The following is a 19,766-nucleotide window of genomic DNA, read 5'->3' as shown; positions in this document are numbered from 1 at the left end:
AAATGAAATTACGTATTGTCCAAAACTAATGTATATTAATTATAGGACTACTAATATTATTTATAATTATATACTTGTATGTATGACAATGTTAATATACATTTTATATGATTAAAAGTTATGTGTGCATGTTTATGTCCAACATGCATGATGTTTGTTGGAATTTGCTACATGTTTACATGTGCATCATACATATATACATATATAATATGGTCAGTACATTATGTCACTTTAATATTTATCTAAATAACATATTTATATTAGAATATTTATATATATTTCTGTTGTGTTGGTATAATTTTTAGATTAAAATATAAAAATCCATAAATATTTAGCTCTATATATTTATATGAAAACTTAAAAAAATAATTAAAAAAAACAATAGTTCTGAAATAAGTGTTTATAATATCTTAAAACAAGTATTCTTCATCATGGATGTAACAATACATGATAGACTAAATGTGTTGCACCAAATTAGTCAACGGAAGCTTATCGAAATATTAAATATGATTCCTGGTACTAAAGATTTAATAATTGAACATAAACTTATGAAAATACTCGATAGCTTCATAGGAGTCACCACATTTAAGTGAGTGTTATATACATTAATCTTATCATATTTATTTATTAATAATAAATTATTCTCATGTTATTTTATATATATATGTGTATAGACGATATAAAGTTGACAAAATATATAAGTTGGAACAAGGATTAAAACCATCAGATAATCAGCGTATATTTCTGGTGTCTAGTAATTTAATCTCATGTAAAAGGGCGTTGGATCAAATTCAATCAGAATTATCTCATGTTACGTCCCATGTACAGGTCCATCATCATTTATTAGTTATACCATTTATCTCTACTGTATTACATACATTAATAGAAGAAGAAGGTCAGTTTTATATTGTATTTTATAGTTAAAAAATCATTATCTATATAATTTTATTTAATATTTGTACACAGGACTTAGCGGATTAATTACAATATATCCATTAAGTTATGAGTTAATACGATTAGATGGAAATGTTTTATCTTTTGAAAATCCAATGTTTACGGACTTATATTATTATAAGGATGGGACTCTTCTACCTGCAATGGCACGTAATTTATGGTCATTGCATCTCGTGCTTGGTTCACCCAAACTTACACTGTCTTTAGGAAAATATAGTCAACAAATTTTAAAATTTATTGAATCGTTAAAGCAGTCTGTAAAATCTTGTAAAATAGAAAATGAAATTGGTGCTTTTATTTTAATGGATAGAAGTTATGATAAAGTTACCACACTGTTGACGCCAGTAACATACTCAGGCTTATTAAATGAAATTTTTGACATAAATATGGGCGTGATATCTTCTGGTAAAACACGAACAAAGATAGATCCTGATAAAGACCAAATATACGGAGAAGTTCGTGACATACCTTGCAGTAATGTTTTTCCAATATTACATGAAAAGACTAAATTGCTTAAATGTACTTTTTTCACTTAACATTTATTAATTCTATTATTTTAATATCAATAATAACATTTATTGTCTGTTTGATGGTAGCTGAACAAGAAGCAATAGAAACAATGAAACTTGCTGAAATGGGGCAATATATAGCAACAAAATTACGAAAATCGAGTGATATGAAACAACAATTAATTTTTCATATATCAGCTTGTCAAACAATTGCAGACACATTGGGATCTGAGTTTCAAACGTTTCAAAGCATTGAAAAATTGATACTTGAACGTAAAGGAAAAAAGGAGTGTTTAAATTATATAGAGAGAAATATAGGTAATAAGTACAAGAATTTTAATTTTCTATTAAAAGATTATAATTACTATATTTTCTTTTCCAGATGAAAACCCATTAAAATGTTTACGTCTTTTATGTTTGTTATCCATTTTTAATGATGGTATTGCTCCTTCAGATTTACAATCGATTCAGAAGTTACATCTTCATGCACATGGTTACAAACATATCCCATTATTTCATAAATTGCAGACCATAGGTTTGTTAAAAATTAAAACAGAAAGTGGTATTAATATATTAACAGATCAAAATAATGAATGGATTAATAATGTACAACGTTTGAAACTTTTACCAAATAATTCAAAATATACTGAATCAATAGATTCTACATGTCCCAGCTACGTCTTTCATAATGCTTATATACCACTTATCGTTAGTATCATGTCTGTTTCTAAAATATTTTAATTCGTTATTAGACTTAAAAAATGATAGTGATTAATTTCTCTTATTCAGGCACAAATTTTAAATATTATCGTGAATCAGGATAAAGAAAGTAAAAATTTTGATAACATATTGAAGTTGCCAGACTCTGCTATCAATGGTCAACGTGGTAAACTTTCGCCAAAAATAGTTGTAATTTGTATTATTGGAGGCATCTCTAATGCAGAAATAGCTGCGTGTAGACTCATAGAAAAATCAATGGGTATTAAACTTGTTCTCGTAAGTGATAGTATAATAACTGGTAATAAACTTATTGAAATGATACAAGAAATATGAGATGGTAATGAACAATTATATTGTTTGAATATTATTTATTAATTTTATGCAAAGAGAGAATTTTTTTAAAGTAGAGATGACATGAATGATTTTAAAAATTTTATTTTACGTATATACGTATTTCACGTATCATATCAATGTATAATTGAATGCAGACAATGTAATAATAATATTACACATCAAACATTCAAGTAAATAATTTTATAATTATTTCAATAATTTCGATTTTCTTCTCGATTACGATCACGATCACGATCGCGTCTCTGTCTTCCCCAATCTTGTCCTTGTCGATTATAATTTTGACGATCACGGAAGTTTCCTTGATTTCCTCTCGAAAAGAAGTTTCCTGAAGTAATAAATATTTACACGTTATAACATTAAATTTTACATTGATAACAAATACACTATTATATATATGCATGTAAAAAATATACATTCCATGCAAAAATACATTACCTTGTTTCATTTCAAATATACGTTCATTGGAATCTACAAAATTGTTTACTTTATCACTTAGTTGCAATGCGAGTGATTGTAAACGACTAGGTTCACTTCGATGCATCACAACAGTTTCTGTTGGATCATCTAAAGAAGCCTAAAAGTATGAATTATAATGTTATATATATATATATATATATTTCATATTATTTAATAATTCATAAAAGATTAACATTTGTAATGTACCATTAATTCTTCATTTATAATCATCTTACTAATGATGGAATGGACAACTGATCGTTTTAATTTAAACATTTCTGCGAGTTTAGGCATTGAAATAGAATCATAAACATGTGAATATGTAAATAAATAAGTTCTCAATGATTCTTCCTTTATTAATCTTGTAAGCATTGAGCGCACTTTATCAGCTTGATAAAATAAATCCCAAACCTAGAAAAAAGGCATGAGATAATTCATAATTTATAATAGTCAAATATATAACAATAAAATTACCTTTGCATTCATTTTTTCATTAATAATAAAGTTATTACAGGCTGACCAATTTCCATTACGCATTGCTTTAGCTGCTGCAACAACATGCTCTCTCATGGATTCTGGAGGTCCAACCAATGATTGACGTTCACTTGATCTTAATTGTTGATAAAAAGTTTTTGATATCATTCTTCTTCTTGCATCAAATTCATGAGCTAAATATATATAAATGAGTCATCAATTAAATTTGTATATGTATATTTATAATATGTACAAACATACCAGCCATGTATGGGATTTCAATAAGCATAGCTGAGACGAGATAAACACATTCTAAAAGTTCTAAGTTAATATGCATGTGAAATGGCATTTGTCTTTGCTTTTCTATTTTTTCTTGTTCTCTACTTCGTTCATGTTGTCGTTGTGGAAGCAAACCTTGTGCTAAAAGCTCTTTTACTTTTCCAGTCACCATAAGATCAACAAGACAATTATGTGCATCTTTAATATTTGCATGACGGAAAGCACACAATCCCAAATGTGCCATTGTGCGATTATGTAATATCTGTGAATAATAATTGTTAATCGCAAGAATAATTTTTAATTAATAAATTTCATGTGAAACTATTTATAATTACTTGAGTAGCAGGATCGGAATGTTGAATTGTTTCTTGTAAGTGTGACATCAACATAAGGTCTCTGGCACGGAACCAATTATCATGATGCGCATGATGATAAATATGGGAAAGAATAGCTCGTGTCCTCAGCCTATCAGTGTTATCGTGAGAGTATATATATCTGCAAAGTTTCTCCATCATTTGTACAGATGTAACTACTTCCGGTCCAAGTTCTCCCTAGTGAAATTGATTCATTAAATATTTATGTTTAGCAATGAGATATGAACCACTTCGAATTTATATGACGAATCAACATAGGTTTTTTAATAAGATTTTTTAATAATGCTCGAAACATACTTCCATTTGCTTAAGAACATTGGGATCAAATTTATAGTAGAGATGTTCAATTTTACGTAGATAAACTCGGCAAAGTTCCGACACGGTTCCTTGTCTTTCAAGATATTCTTGAACTTTATCTATGATAGATGCAACTTGTTTTTCATCCTTTAATCTATAATAATACAATTAGAACCGATTTGTAGCTAAAAATTAGTGTTTATTATTGCACTAAGCTCAACATCAATTACTTACCTCTCTACATATTCATTGCTATGTGGATCGCATTCTTTCAATAATTTAGTAAATTCTTCATCAAGTCTTTCTACCAATGTCAAAACACAACCATGTAATTTATATGGAGGATTTTCATACTCCTCTGCATCTTCTGAGACAGTTTCAGAGATCATCATATCTGATGTACCCAACAACATGTCCAGCATTTCTGTTATACGTTCTAATATTCTACATGTAGAATAATTTAGAGATTTTTTTTTTTAATAATATATTAATAAAATAATAAAATGCTTCCAAAATGTATTTATAAATAATGTACTTACTTAGACCAATACTCTGGTTTCATTGCATCAGATACTTTAGGATTATAATCAAAAATAGATGAAACAATGGAAAATTTAATTTTTACTGCTACAGCTGGCCCAAGATTATGCGCATCAGCAATAGACTGTAACTCATGTAATAATTCTATTTGTTCACGTCGATCAGTACGCTTTTTTCCACGAGCTGCAATTACTTCAGAAAGTTTCTTTAAAACGGCAGAAATATTAATTTCGGCATCTTTAGCAAACATTTTGGGTTTTTCTGAAGGAATAGCTACACCACCCTTGACTGTCTCCCATTCTCCTTCACCATCATCTTCATCTTTCTTCTTCTTTCGTTCTTTTTCTTTACGTTCTTTCCTCTGTTCTTTTCGCTTAACTTTATCTTCATCTTCTTCTTTGTCTGCAGCTCTAAAAATGAAATAAAACGTTAGATTATATCGTAATTATCGATTTAAAGAGCACATAATTGTTATTGCTCACTTTTTAATAAAGCGTTCTCGATAATTCTGATATTGACCCTCATCGTCACTACTAGTACTTTCACTCTCGGTATCACTACCCCAATCGGTTTCACTTTCACTACCATCTTCAGTATCAGGCATACTCTTCTATAATATTGTAAACACAAGTCGTATTTTAATCAAATTTTTAAATAAGTTATTTTATATCTTTGTTATATAAATTGTTAATTACCTTAAATTTGGATATGTCAGGTTCACTGGCTTCTGAACTACCTTTTTTGAACAAAAGAGCACTATCTTCTTCTTCTTCTGATTCCATAGCTTCTTCACCTATAATTTTAAATAATAATTATATTTTTAATAAATTTAAGAACACTTAATATAATAAACTTATAAAAAAATTATAAAATGAGAACCTTTATCATCATCTTCATCATCATCTTGGTCTGGATTTTCTCTAAATTTGCCAAGGTCTTCTTCAAAATCCTTATTGTATTTCCGAAGCTTTTGACGTAAGGAAGTTAAAGACTTAGAATTGTTTTTAGACATATTTTTACGTCCTTCACGATCTTCCCATACTTCATTGATAAAATCTTCCATTTCTACCAAACATCTAATATAAAAGCGTGGTGTCTGGCCACTTTCCTCTTTCGCTATTACTGGCAAAGCTTTTTGATAAGCTCGCATTAAATCTTCAAAACCTAAAGAAAAAGTATGAATATGTAGGCGATATAAATTGTATATTATGTTCTACATAAAATAAATATAACATCTACAGTGTCTAGCATTATAATAAGGTTTGAGACTTGTGAAGCACGAATTAAATCATAATGGAAGGGATTAATAATTTAGACTCCTCACATTTACAGAGTCAATAAGAATAAGAAGTACTTACTGGAGAGCATACTGCTCATATCTTTGATTTTTTTATAGTTTCTTATGAGTTTAATAAGATTAGCAATTTCTTCATATCTTTTCTCCTTGGTAGAGCGTACAACGCGTTTAGTTTCTTCTTCTTCATCGCTGAACTGTGTATTAAAAAATAATTATTATATGAGTTCCTCATTTGCCAAATTGATTAACTTCACAAAACAAAAAGTAAAGTTACATATATTGTCATATTATTTATTATTTAACAGTCATAAAAATTGTTTTCACTTAGCAATATTAAACCTAACTATTAAGGGAGTTTATTTTAAATATAAAAAATTAAATATTAATTATATATATATATATATAAGTTTTTTAACAGGATTTAAAAAAAAAGCCTAAAAGTTATGTTAGTTGTTTGACATGTGTACAGTTTGCTTGCATAGCAAAATATTAAGGAAAAATCTATACATACAGTAAATGCTGTAGTTGGTACTCGCTGAACTTGCTCTTCTTCAGAAGTACTACCAGAATCAGAATCTGAGCCATTAGCAAAAAATCGACTCATTTTGGAAGATCTGTAATCAATACAAAGTATTTTAAATATAAAATTAAATGCTAACATTCTTTCTCTTTCTCTGTCATTGGAATTATATTACTTTTACTTTTTATTGATAACATTGCATATATTTATAATATATTTCTAATACTTACATCAATAATTTCTATAAAAAATAAAAACATAAGTTTAAATATAATTTTAAATATATATATATGGTACAAAAGAGAGTCAAGACTAATATGAATCCTACTTGTAGTACAAAAGCATGGTTCCATGCTGGTTATGAAAAATTCTTAAAAAGTTGCTTGTAAAAATGAATATAAAAGATATTTGTAATATTAATATAAGCATAATATATATATTTATATTTAGTTTCAATTGTTAAATTTACCTATAGTGATGTATTAACGTTCATATAAATCATACAAGAATAAGAACAATTTCTCGCAACACATATGCGTGCAAAGAGCATGAGAGCCATAAGGACTGTATTAACTACATGTAAGATTTTCAGCGCCATCAAATCTTTCAAAATGAACTATATAACCGCGAAATTTAAATATATTTTGTGTTTGATGTAAGTATATAGTTATTAACACAAAATATGAAACATGCCAACTATAATAACTTAATATTATAAAATAAATATATCTGTGTGTGCGTTATAGAATATATTAAATTATATAATCCGTTTCACTTACTAATCAATAGTACGCGTATGGAGACCCCGACACTAAGCCGAGTGCCATGTAATGACAGTCACTGGAAGTAATTACTAACTTGCTACCATGCTATTCGCTGAACATTCATTTGTCCAACTTGCTCATTCTATAGAATTCCCAGTTGATCTCTTTGATTGTTTAATAATAATTATTTAAAAATAATATTGTTATGTAGGTTTTCAATAATTAAAAAACAATAATCGGAGAGATTCATTTAATTGCTTATTTTTAAAGTAATTTTCATTGGATATATAAAATGCCTGCAATCTTACATGAAAATTTTCAAACGTAAATCATTTCGAGCATATTTTATAAACGAAACAAGTAGTTTTAATAACGTAAAGAATATTGTAAGCCTTGAATTTGGAGTTGTCCAGTGATATAAATAAAGATGAAGTTCGATTGTCTTTGATAGTTATCACGATTGTTTTCTCTAAATTCCGACGAGTTAAAATTAAAACTTTCTTTTCCGTACATGTACATGTAGTATAAATAAATATTTTATATACTCCTACACATTATATCTTTAATATAAATTTATATTTTTAAATATATCGCGAATATATTAACAATTTATATGATCACTGATTGGTTGCATGGATAACAGCGTTGTGTGAATGAGCGACAGGAATCGTAACATGTTCAATTTTTCGAATTATGAGACGCCTAGTTTCACTAGTGTTTTTAAGTCGAGGCATCGTCGGATTTAAAAAATATTCGCAAAAATCTAAAGGCATCTCTACGTCTTATCGAAGATTATTTTGTAATAAAATTTTTTCAATTTTTTTTCGCATTTATTTTCGAGATTTCGATACTTATTTTATTCCTTAATAATGCTTTATTAATAATCTTGCTATTAATTAATCGTCATTGATCGTATTTTGTATTATATTAGATGTCCATGTATGCCTGTATACTCACAAATATAATATAGACATCCTATATAGATATGCATATATATACATAGAGTACAATACCGTGTTCGATTTATCTTAATTGATCGAGAATTAATCGAAAGGAATGTATATTGCTGTCTAAAAGCACATTCTAATTTTAACATTTTTTTAAATTTTTATTTAATTGTTTTAACGTTCCCGTTGTGCAGTGATGACTTCGGATTATAAAATTTTCATCTAAAAGAATATCACATCAAAATCTTATTTAATATTCAAAGTATGTTAATAGGTATGTAATATTTAAATCAGTACATATATGTTGAAACACTCTGAAATATAAAGAAAGTGTATTAGAGTATTAAAATAATTGTTAATTAATCGATAGAACTGTCTATTGTTGTCTAAAAGCTTGGACTATATGATCTATGTACCGTCCCTTTCGAAATCTACCGTTGAACTGAGTCATAGTCCTCTATGAAATTTCTTTTATTAAATGTTGTTTATATGATTTTCTGAAAGGTGCGCATGTATGTAACGGGAATAATATTCGTAATAAATAGAATTTCCTTATTTGGAAAGTCATATAAACAACATTGAATAAAAGAACTTTCATAGAGAATAATAAACCAGTCTAACGGTGGATTTCGAAGAGGACGGTGCAACATGTACACAGTGCTTTTAGACAATAATATACATTCCTTTCTCTCTCTCTCTCTCTCTCTCTCTCTCTCTCTCTCTCTCTTTCGATTAATTAATAATTATTTTAATATTCTAATGCACTTTACTTATATTTGAATAGAAAATAATTTTGACAATATTCGTAATAAGGATTTTTAAGAGGTCGGTGCGTCGAATTTATATCCATGTTCTTAGACTAAAATAAACATTTATTTTAATTAATTAACAATCATTTACAGTATCTCAAACACTCTCAAGGTAGGTCACATCCCCGCTCATCCTTTCATAAACAAACGTATCTCGCAATAGCTATTAATCCATATATCTCATTCACACACATCATACTAACCCTCTGTACTCCCTTTCTTTTCACTTTGTTTCTTAAAATTTTATCATTACAGTCGTCTAAGAAGTTTCACTTCAAAAAATGGAAAGGGACAAAAAAGATTAAAGAGAAGATTAGGTCTAAGCGTGATGTGAATATGTATGCATGATCTGAAATTTGTTCCAAAAAACGAGTACAAGAGCATAATGTTTTATACGCTGAGTAATTCATCAAACAATTTAAATATCAACTTGTTAATAAAAAGTGATTTTATTTCATATCAAAAATTTATTTTTGTTATTACGTAAATATTATATAATGAATAAAATATTGATACAATAGTATATATTATTTTTCAATGATAATATTTAAAACAAACAGCATGGCTTTATGACGGCTTTCTGATTTTTTTCTCAACGTCACTATCTTTTTTTGTACGAAAAGTGTGGCTCTTAACATTCTTATTTTGAAAGAAAATGGAATTTTTACTTGAACAATATTTTAAAATCATATAAGATCAAAGGAAGATAATATTTAATGTTCTGATTCGCCATGAAAATATGAAAAATTAGGAAAGGATTTATGTAAGAAACGACACAATGTGTTTGTACCCAATGGTATACTACAATCCATACAATTTTAAAAAATAAATTATGCAGGATTTGATGGCAAACCCATAGACCATGCATCTAATAGTTTTTTATCATGAGGACCAGCTCCTAAGCTAAGCATGAGACCAGAAAGATCTGCTCTATGACCTCTGCCTCGCATCGCATGAACAACCCTTGCTATACTGTAACAAATTCACATTTCTTTATATAAAAGAGCTAAGCCTATATTCAAAATGCTTAGTTATTTTGTGTAAGACTTAGGATTTTCACGATTTAACTTAAGTATCCAATAGAATAGTAATATATTTACAGTAATCCCTCTATTAACATGGATAACTGATTTCACAAAAAGTGCACGTAAATCGAAACCATGCAAATAGATCCATGAAAAGCCATTTAAAATAAGGATAAATTTCACATTCTCAAATATGTATTTAGCTTTTACTGGGATAAAAAAATACGTTTACACTAGGGAATCATTGAATTTGTATTTTCATATAATACACCGTAGTTATACACTGTAGTTATACACCATAGTTATACACCGTATCTAGGTTTTGGTAGCTCAAACGTGTTAAAGTGAATCTACTTAAAAGGAGACTGTGTAAATAGAGGGATATATATATATTGTATATATATTTAATAATTCATATATATTCTTACTTTGCCCATTCTTTTTGTAAAGCAATAAAATGTGCCTTAAGAACAGAATTTCCAAGTTTTTTATCCTCCAGCGATTTTTCAAGTTTTAACAACAATGTAGGAAGTTTTAATGGAAGTAAACCAGTCCATTTAACGATATGCGATGGAGTATTTTCAGCTTTATGTTCATCACTTATAATATCCAATCTACATACATTTGCAGATGGTAAAGGTACTGCTACTGATGTATCCACCCCTGAAGAATTATGTTATATTTATTTGATTTTACTATCTATTAAGAAATCCACAATGTTTTAAATTACAATTAAATTACAAAGTTTTATTTACCAATGAAGTTATATTTATTTAGATCCAAATATTCTACTGCTTGTGTATGTACTCTTCTGCATGCTTTTGGTACCAGTGAACTTAGTCCATGTAACGATTCAATTCTTTGAGTTTTTGGGCCTCTCACTAAAATTTGAATGCCAGTTAAACTGGAGTATAACAATTGTCTAAATTGATCTTTGCCAAGTATTTCTTTTAAATTTCTTAGAATGAGAATAGCAGTATTATTTGAAATCTCAGAAAATTCTGATGTTTGAGATTCTTCTGTATTTAAGTTCAAATTAACAGGTAATTTTGTATTAACCAAAGTGAATCCTTCTTCAGTTTCTAAAAAATATGATGTTATTTAATTTTATAATATACATGTATATTTTAATTTTTTTTCCATTCATATTATATTGACCTATACGATGTTCCAAATTGTAATTAAGTTCCTTATCTAGTAAACTCATTGGTAGAATTTCTATAAAATGTCTAGCGCCTGCACTAAGGATCCATACAAGCCACATGTGGATTCTGCAAAAATCTAATAATATATATCTGTACTTTGTGCAATGTAAAGTATTGCTTATACCTGACATAAACATGCTTCTCATTTGTTATACTGCTAAGTGCTCTAACTTGTTTTGTTGCATTATGACAGGAGCCTGAGCCGCTATTTGCTGTAGTCAAGCGCATAGTCCTCTGTGGGCATTCAGCTTCTTCGATATTATATTTTCTTTCTGCACAATCCTGCAATTCTCTAATGACCTCTCTTAGATTATCAATTAAAAATGGCCACATGTTCAATAAAAATTGTTTGTCCCTCATGAAAACAATGAAGCTGCACCATCTGCGAAAGCCTCTTGCCTGTAAAAAAAATTAAGTCTGAGTATAATTAAAGGATATTTAATAGATTAATATATTCATATCAATATCACATTCTATTTACATTTTAGAATTATAGTACCTAAGATTGATGATAAAGATTATCAAGGTATAAGAGTATAAAGATTATAAAATCTTTATGCGAAATATGATTTTTAAAGTATGCATGTATATATGTAATTTGATTTTTAGAATATAACAATACAGGAAACTTTATTATTAAGATGATTTGAATAATTTGTTGTAATAGCTACCAAACATGCTTTTTCGTTGTATAATTCACCTGGGCATCTTTTAATGTAAAAGTACGACTTAAAACATGCCCTCTGTATTCATCTCCAAAATAGCAAACACCTTCTTTGCCTGGATGTACTTCACAACTGAGACTCCTTAGATATATATATATGTATATATATAGAGAGTATAATATTTATATAACATACATATACTTTTTAAATAATAATACAAATATTTAAAATATAAATTACCTGATGCATGCATGTTTTAATAAAATTTCAATGTCTTGCGTTAATGGTTGTTGAGCAGATAAAAAGGATGTTTTAGTATCGTGCTCATTACTCAAGTATTTTAAATTGTTAATACTTTGACAGCCTTCGCATTCTTGTTGCCCTTCATCTACCGTAGTCTGTGCTTGTTTCAGTATTTCTTTTGGTCCATAAAACTTTAACTTCTCTGTACTTTGATTGTCATAATTACGATAAGTTTGAGTGGTAAATATTACTTTAGGTCCATGTATTTCACAAAATGTACATAAAGCAATAGCGGCATTCATTGCTTTATTAAAATTTAAATAATTGAATTTATAATATAACTTAGTATAACCAAGGTTATAAATATAATTTCTTTATGAGACTTTTGAATGTTTAGCATTACCTATAAATGATATGCAAATGTGTAGGCGCATATATGTGATAATAACTCCAAAATGTTTTCAAATTAATTGAGACTTGATAAATTATTGAAATATATTATATTTTATTAAACAAATCATTCATAATACTTATAACTATCAATAATATTATTTAGAGTAAAAAGCCATTGCGGTATACTGAAAGTAAGAAAAATATACTGATAAACATACACACCTATTTCTTTGTGTCATTGATAAGAGAAGATTAAAATGAAATTTATTTTTTGACCTCTTTCACGTGATACAACGAAACTGATACCAAAGCAGAACACGTGATTATATTAAACACAACTACATTCGTACATTTTTTAATTGGAATTTTTCTATTCAAATTGCGAATAAATTTAACGTACTTTTAATTTTAATACCATTATTTTACATAACAATGAAATTTAAAATCATTAAATTCAAGTTCAGAAACATTACAAAAGTTTTTAAACGAACTATTTCATTCATTAATAACTCTTTAATGTTATGAAAATGTAAATACATTATCTATCAAACTCAACGGATAAGACATAGCACTGTGCAAATTGATGTAATCATATCAATTTATGTCCACAAATACTAGTTTGATTGCCTGATTTTAAAAATATATAAGAAATGTGCAGAATTTCCTAATTTAACATTAGTAAAATATTAGATGGCGCAGTATCGTTGTACACTTTTTGTATCATAATACTCTTAGTAATATACGATACATTATCAATTGATTTAAGTTAAAAGTATTTTATTTGTAATTAATCTTGTTTATACAAATTAAATGTTTAATATATAATAAATAAGATAATAAAATTTTAATTGTATCATTCTTATGAAATTTATCTTTGGAACCATACGTTAATTTTTCATTTAAAATGGTAGATGGAACATAATTATCATGTGTATGAACCCACAAAGAATAAAGAAATACAAAGAAGTTCATAGGTCCACTTTTCGCATAACCAAAATCGTCTTAGATAGTACCCTGACTACCAGTGGGCGAGAGTATGTACTTAGCGCGATGACTATTATGGCTATTTGTCACTTGATTGTATAATTAATATAGTTTTCTTCTTGTTACAGGTGACCATCGTTGGATATAACAACGAACCGTTGAGATTTTCTTCTACTTGAACGCCTTAAATGACTAACTTTTTAAAATAAATGCATTTCTGAAGGCACACACATTTTTATACACTAAAAATTAATAAATAAAATTATTTAAAAATTCTATTATAAAATATAACTATACTATCATATACTATCAAAGAATACCGTATTCCTTCTACCGTCATCCACTACCTCTTGATGTTACATTGGGTTGGGGAAAATGTTTCTTCGTATTTTTCCGATAGATGGCTTTAGAATCGCATTATTCTGATCTATCAATCAGATCTGACGATACTTGCGTGCACACACACATTTAAGATAACATATCAAAAATATATTATATTTATTTATAACAATTTAAGAAATTTGTAATATTTATTCATTCAAACTTAAAAAATGGTTATGTCTTAAAAATGAGTGAAAATAAAGAAGAAATTCGATACATTTTGAAATTTTATTATAAAAAAGGGAAGAATGCGACACAGGCTGCTAAAAGAATTTGTGATGTTTATGGACATGATGCAGTATCAGTACGTGTTGCACAAAGCTGGTTCAAGCGTTTTCAATCTGGAAATGTTGATGTCAAAGATGCACCTCGTTCTGGTCGACCAATCACTGAAAAAGTCGATGAAATCTTGGAAAAAGTTGAGCAAGATCGACACATTAGTAGTCATGATATCGGTAAAGAATTAAACATCGACCATAAAACAGTTTTAAACCATTTGGAGAAGGCTGGATACAAGAAAAAACTCGATGTTTGGGTGCCATACAATTTAACAATTAAAAATTTAATGGATCGAATTTTCATCTGTGAATCATTACTAAAACGGAACGAAATCGAACCATTTTTAAAACGACTCATTACAGGCGATGAAAAATGGATTACTTTGCAACAAAGTGAATCTTCGAAAACGGTGATAAAATCAGAATTTACGTCAAGTAAAGTAATGCTGTGTGTGTGGTGGGATTGGAAAGGTATTGTTTACTACGAGCTGCTGTCACCTGGTCAAATGATTGATTCTAATCTTTACTGTAAACAACTAGATAAAGTACATCAAGCAATCGAGATAAAACGACCAGAATTGATCAATAGTGAAGGCATTGTCTTCCATCACGACAATGCCAGATCCTACACATCTTTGGAGACTCATCAAAAATTGAGAGGTCTTGGTTGGGAAGTTTTGATGCATCCACCATATAGTCCAGACCTAGCTCCATCAGACTACCATTTGTTTCGTCCTTTGCAGAGCTCTCTTAATGGTGTAAAGTTGACTTCAAAGGAAGCTTGTGAAAATCAGTTGTTGCAGTTTTTCGCCCAAAAATCACAACAGTTCTACACTGATGGGATTATGATTTTACCTCAAAAATGGCAAAAAGTGATCGATCAAAACGGCATATATTTGGTTTAATAAACCCTGACTAACCTTACTCGCGAGTCCTCTAACGAAACCAGGACGAAATACAAAATGTAGCCTGACCGCCATCTATCACCATTTGGGGATTTATAGATCTACTGATTCAATGGAGATGTGTTTGAAGCATGTTTTGGAATATATATGTAGCAACTACGGAAGCTGGTGCTGATATAGAGGAGAACAATCGATTAATCTTTATAAAATATTCGTCACTTTTTCATTCTGACACAATTCTAACGACATTTTTTTAATATGGGTCTAGAAGATATGCGTGTTACTACTAGTGAACTAATATACTAGTTATATATTCAATTACTGATAACTAATATTACCAGTATAATATGCTATATAACCAGTATATAATGCTATATACGCTATAAGAAGTGTAACAAACTGTGCAAATATTCTAAGAGTAGGTTTAAGAATTATGTGTGTTTGAACATAGAGCTTAAAGTAAATCGAAGTTAATATTGACGCAAGCTCTCGTATCCAATTAACGCGTTCAAATAATCATTTTGAGGACCAATCAACGTGCTCTGATGGTCACGTTTTAACGACGAATCACAAAGCTCATACGAGTGCAGTTCTACTATCTTAATAAAACGTCTAAGGACAAATAATTTTACGTTTATATTTATAATCGTTTCTCGTTACCATATCTGTTTTCTTACTTGTTCATTATTCCATTGTAATTGATTGATTAAGTGATCGATAATTTATCCGAATTGACTATAAGAAGTATTGTTATTCCCTTAGTGTATATTCAAACAAAACATAGGGAAGTTATTGGGTAAAAGTCCCGCAGATTTATATGCATTTTTAAAAGTACTTATTATTTGTAAATGAATGGAAGAATTTGAAATTGCATTACTTTCACTAATATAATTTTTTAATAACTTACTATATATCATCAAATTTTAAAATGGATGTTCAACTGAGAAATGTAACTTTTTTTTTAATGTTGTGACTTATAATAGATTATAACAAAGTATGTATAAATTTTCTTATATTTTCTCTATTCTAGTTTCGAGATTTTCTTCTCGTATTCAATCAAATATCGGAGACTTGTTTCAGGAGATGTGCCAATACATTTCTTACTAGAGATATAACTTCTAATGAGGTACAATTAATAATAGATTATTTTACCAATTAGATCATATTGTTATGCGCGTAATCTTTAGAAATGCGTTGTAAATATGTTCTTTATTTACAGGATTTATGTATTAAAAATTGTACAGAAAAGCATGTGAATGCAAATCACAAAATTATGGAGTTGTATGTGGAAATCCAACCTGTTTTAGTTCGTAAGAGAATAGAAGAAATGAATGATACCCAAGCTGCAATAATGGCACAATCAAAAGATAAACAAGAAGTAGGAACAACTGTATCATAAATTAATTATAATGTTTTTTTTTCGAATATACAATTGATTTCTTTATTTATTCATGTGTAATAATCCTTATTTTTCTTCTTCTTTATTGAATTGATGTTCTGATCGCTAACTATTGCTCTGATGCTTAAGTTCTCTTTTTCTCTTTAGAATTAAGCTCTTTTGGTCACAAACAGTCTTTTGCCTTCTCTTAGGTGAACTCTTTAAGGAATAACTGATTGTTAACTATATGTATTAGTTTGTATCTCTTTACTACATTGTTTTGCCACAGATTCTATTAATTCAGCTTAGATCTTTTTTCTACCGCTTATAGGTCTGTTGATTATTTTTTTGGTTTTTTTTTTCTTGTAGATCTCTTTTTCGTAAGAAAAAATGCTGTTTACACAAAAGTATGTGAAGTTACTATGTAATATCGTGAGTTTAATGAACACAAACTTGTCTAGCTACCCAAGCTAAGACCAAGGGTCTACTTTAGATATCTTTTTTGAATCATCTCAATCTCTTTTCTCTTATTCCAGCTTCAGAACCTTGACACGTTTAGTAGGAATTAAATTATAATAATATATTCATTTATGTACAAAATTGTACTTTCTTTATCTGCCATATTTATCAAAATCTTTGCATACATTTTTAATATTACATTTAAATAAAAAAAAAATTTCATTAATTTAAATACAATATATATAATATATTAATATTTATATGAAATTCAATATATATCATCATAACTTATAAAAAAAATATAAGCTTTACTCAAAATTAACCTCTTGCACTATGATTTAAAGTTTAGAACTGCATGCCATATTCGGAACTATATTTCATGCTTCTTATGTTTGACCCATAAGATTCACCATGAGTAAAACTCGTATTTTCCATGTTTGGATTGTGAAATGTATCATGAGTCTCACATTTTATTGTAAAGCAAGGGTTTAAATTTATGATTAATATTTACAGCAATAACAATTATAGTATAATAATAAACTTGTCAAATCATTATGACTGTCATATTTAAAAAGAATTGCAGATTATATAAGCATTGATTTATTAAGAATTTGTATACACATAATATACACACACAATAACATTATAATTAGGAACATACTGGGTAGAATGTTTCAAATTGGATAATTAACTCTTTTGGTACTTCAAATTGGGAAATGTTCTATTAAAAACTATTAAAAAATAGTTTTGTTTACATGCAAATAAATAATTTGATATTGTACAACACAAATTGAATTAATATATATATCACAGAGTAGAACATTCTTCTTATATAATTGTTAACAAAATACTATTGCATTTGTTATATGAAGATCTGATAATTTAAAATTAAGACTATAAAAAAGGTTTGTATATTACAATTGATAATTTGAAGCAAAAAAGAGGCAATCTCTGAACTTGAAACATATTTTACACAAACTACATTTTCTCTTACACATAAAAAAACTATTAAGCCGTATATTATTTTTACGTAAATTATTTCATACAGTTATCTAGTAATTTATTATCTAGAAACTGCTTTCATACGCATTTATATATAGCAAGTTTTACATATCTCCTAAACTATAGATAATTTAAAAATTTATACCTGGAATGGTTTTAACAACAATTAAATTATCATTAATATTAAAACATTTCTTTTTTTTTTTCTTTCTTTCTTTCTTTCTTTTTTCACATTTTCCACATTGAGCATAAAACATATTAAGTAAAATATCAATGATATAATATACTAAAGCAGAATGATGCACTACTTATAATTAAGATCATTCATAATCAATTTCAAACATTGTGTAACTCTTGTACACATTTTATATAACATTGGCTTACATAAATTTTATATACTCGATGTGTTCATTATATATCGTATTCGCTTCAGAATATTTAACTTGAGAAATTTGAAATGTCGCATTGATGGTCATAATTTAATCCTAATAAAACAAATTTGAATTTTATATGTCATCATCTACATTTAAACACGAGCAAATAATAAGAAATACAGAAATAGAATACGAAGCATAACAATTTAATGGTACATTACTAAAATTATTTCTTTAAAATATAAGAATAAAAAGCATTATATTATATTTTGAGTTATTTATATCACAAATAATTACTGTAAAATTAAAAAATAAAATATTGCAATAAAATACATTAATGTAATTATATTGCTAATTAAAATAATACTAAATTTGACTAGCTTTTAGAATAACTTATTTATTATATATACTTTCAACGTGTAAAAAAAGAAATTAATTGTTTGATATTTATTTACATACAATTACTTCTTTAAGATAGAAATACTTAGGAAGATATTCATTGTGTACTTTGACAAATTTACCAAAGTTACTTTTTTCAACATTTTAATCGATAATTATTCTATAAATTTTATAAATAATAAATATACTAGAAAAAAATGTTTGTATTTCATTATTATTTAAAGTATTTTGAAATTTTCATTTGTTTAAGAGATTGTCATTTTATAACAACTTTGAGTGTTCTTTTTTTATGAAAACCTAGAACTGTCTTAATTTTTCAGATTAAATCACATAAAATTTATAATGATGCTATTAACTAATTGATAGTTATTCCCCTGTAAGTAGTAAGATATATATCATATCAATAGACAATTTTTTTTCACTATATAAACTGAAAAAATAAAATGTTAACAAGCTATTAATATTATTTCTAACACATTTTATATAAATTTCATATATATATTAATTTATGAGAATAATTTTTATATACATGAAAATTTTACTAAGAAGTTGGAGATATATAAAATTAAACATACTTATATTGATTTAAAAAAGTTAAAAGCATTGAATATTTGTCATGATCCTTTAACAGATCTTTTTATTTTAAGCACTGCCCAAGCAATTAAATAATCAACCCTATAAACCCCAAGAATGAAATTTAAAAAATTTCAGTTCCAAATTTTTTTATGAAAAAATTTTGGTTAAATATATTATTTGTAAATTTTATTATAAATAATTTGTA

At 27.5% G+C, this 19,766-nt stretch overlaps 5 protein-coding genes across 9 annotated transcripts; 3 read left to right on the top strand and 2 right to left on the bottom strand.

Annotated features, from left to right (window-relative positions):
* The first annotated feature begins 47 nt into the window (after positions 1-47).
* Positions 48-2,732, top strand: LOC106785809 (vacuolar protein sorting-associated protein 33B). The gene is made up of 7 exons (XM_014746547.1): positions 48-212; positions 306-589; positions 675-895; positions 967-1,473; positions 1,551-1,781; positions 1,846-2,171; positions 2,253-2,732. The coding sequence occupies exons 2-7, from the start codon at positions 432-434 to the stop codon at positions 2,514-2,516; spliced, it is 1,707 nt and encodes a 568-aa protein (XP_014602033.1). The 5' UTR covers positions 48-212; positions 306-431; the 3' UTR covers positions 2,517-2,732.
* LOC106785806 (eukaryotic translation initiation factor 3 subunit C) lies at positions 2,729-7,354 on the bottom strand. The gene is made up of 15 exons (XM_014746544.1): positions 7,244-7,354; positions 6,766-6,868; positions 6,316-6,448; positions 5,837-6,121; positions 5,653-5,750; positions 5,440-5,567; positions 4,957-5,367; positions 4,652-4,861; positions 4,418-4,571; positions 4,082-4,297; positions 3,729-4,008; positions 3,468-3,661; positions 3,201-3,404; positions 2,973-3,111; positions 2,729-2,862 (listed from the first exon to the last, which is right to left on the bottom strand). The coding sequence occupies exons 2-15, from the start codon at positions 6,856-6,858 to the stop codon at positions 2,729-2,731; spliced, it is 2,679 nt and encodes an 892-aa protein (XP_014602030.1). The 5' UTR covers positions 6,859-6,868; positions 7,244-7,354.
* A 2,719-nt stretch (positions 7,355-10,073) lies between these two features.
* LOC106785834 (folliculin) lies at positions 10,074-13,536 on the bottom strand. 4 transcript variants are annotated; one of them, XM_014746598.1, is made up of 8 exons: positions 13,048-13,534; positions 12,430-12,835; positions 12,225-12,330; positions 11,649-11,923; positions 11,478-11,590; positions 11,075-11,401; positions 10,748-10,982; positions 10,125-10,266 (listed from the first exon to the last, which is right to left on the bottom strand). In XM_014746598.1, the coding sequence occupies exons 2-8, from the start codon at positions 12,732-12,734 to the stop codon at positions 10,125-10,127; spliced, it is 1,503 nt and encodes a 500-aa protein (XP_014602084.1). In that variant the 5' UTR covers positions 12,735-12,835; positions 13,048-13,534. The 4 variants fall into 4 exon arrangements, with proteins under 4 accessions (XP_014602085.1, XP_014602084.1, XP_014602086.1 ...); XM_014746600.1 differs by lacking the exon at positions 10,125-10,266 and adding an exon at positions 10,554-10,672 and having other exon boundaries at positions 13,048-13,536; XM_014746601.1 differs by lacking the exon at positions 10,125-10,266 and adding an exon at positions 10,554-10,669 and having other exon boundaries at positions 13,048-13,536.
* Positions 13,537-14,264: 728 nt separating this feature from the next.
* Positions 14,265-15,996, top strand: LOC106785835 (histone-lysine N-methyltransferase SETMAR-like). 2 transcript variants are annotated; one of them, XM_014746603.1, is made up of 2 exons: positions 14,265-15,128; positions 15,212-15,298. In XM_014746603.1, the coding sequence occupies exons 1-2, from the start codon at positions 14,378-14,380 to the stop codon at positions 15,220-15,222; spliced, it is 762 nt and encodes a 253-aa protein (XP_014602089.1). In that variant the 5' UTR covers positions 14,265-14,377; the 3' UTR covers positions 15,223-15,298. The 2 variants fall into 2 exon arrangements, with proteins under 2 accessions (XP_014602089.1, XP_014602088.1); XM_014746602.1 differs by having other exon boundaries at positions 14,268-14,939; positions 15,009-15,996.
* Positions 15,736-16,821, top strand: LOC106785836 (mitochondrial import inner membrane translocase subunit Tim10 B-like). Its single transcript, XM_014746605.1, has 3 exons — positions 15,736-16,322; positions 16,404-16,499; positions 16,593-16,821. Exons 1-3 carry the CDS (start codon positions 16,302-16,304, stop codon positions 16,770-16,772), a joined length of 297 nt encoding a protein of 98 aa, XP_014602091.1. The 5' UTR covers positions 15,736-16,301; the 3' UTR covers positions 16,773-16,821.
* Positions 16,822-19,766: the final 2,945 nt, after the last annotated feature.

This window comes from Polistes canadensis, unplaced genomic scaffold, assembly GCF_001313835.1.
Source record: "Polistes canadensis isolate GaletaPanama2010 unplaced genomic scaffold, ASM131383v1 scaffold_57, whole genome shotgun sequence".
Classification (NCBI taxonomy): Eukaryota; Metazoa; Arthropoda; class Insecta; order Hymenoptera; family Vespidae; genus Polistes; species Polistes canadensis.
Note: the sequence above shows the minus strand (reverse complement) of the source record. Positions and strands in the feature narration are given on the sequence as shown.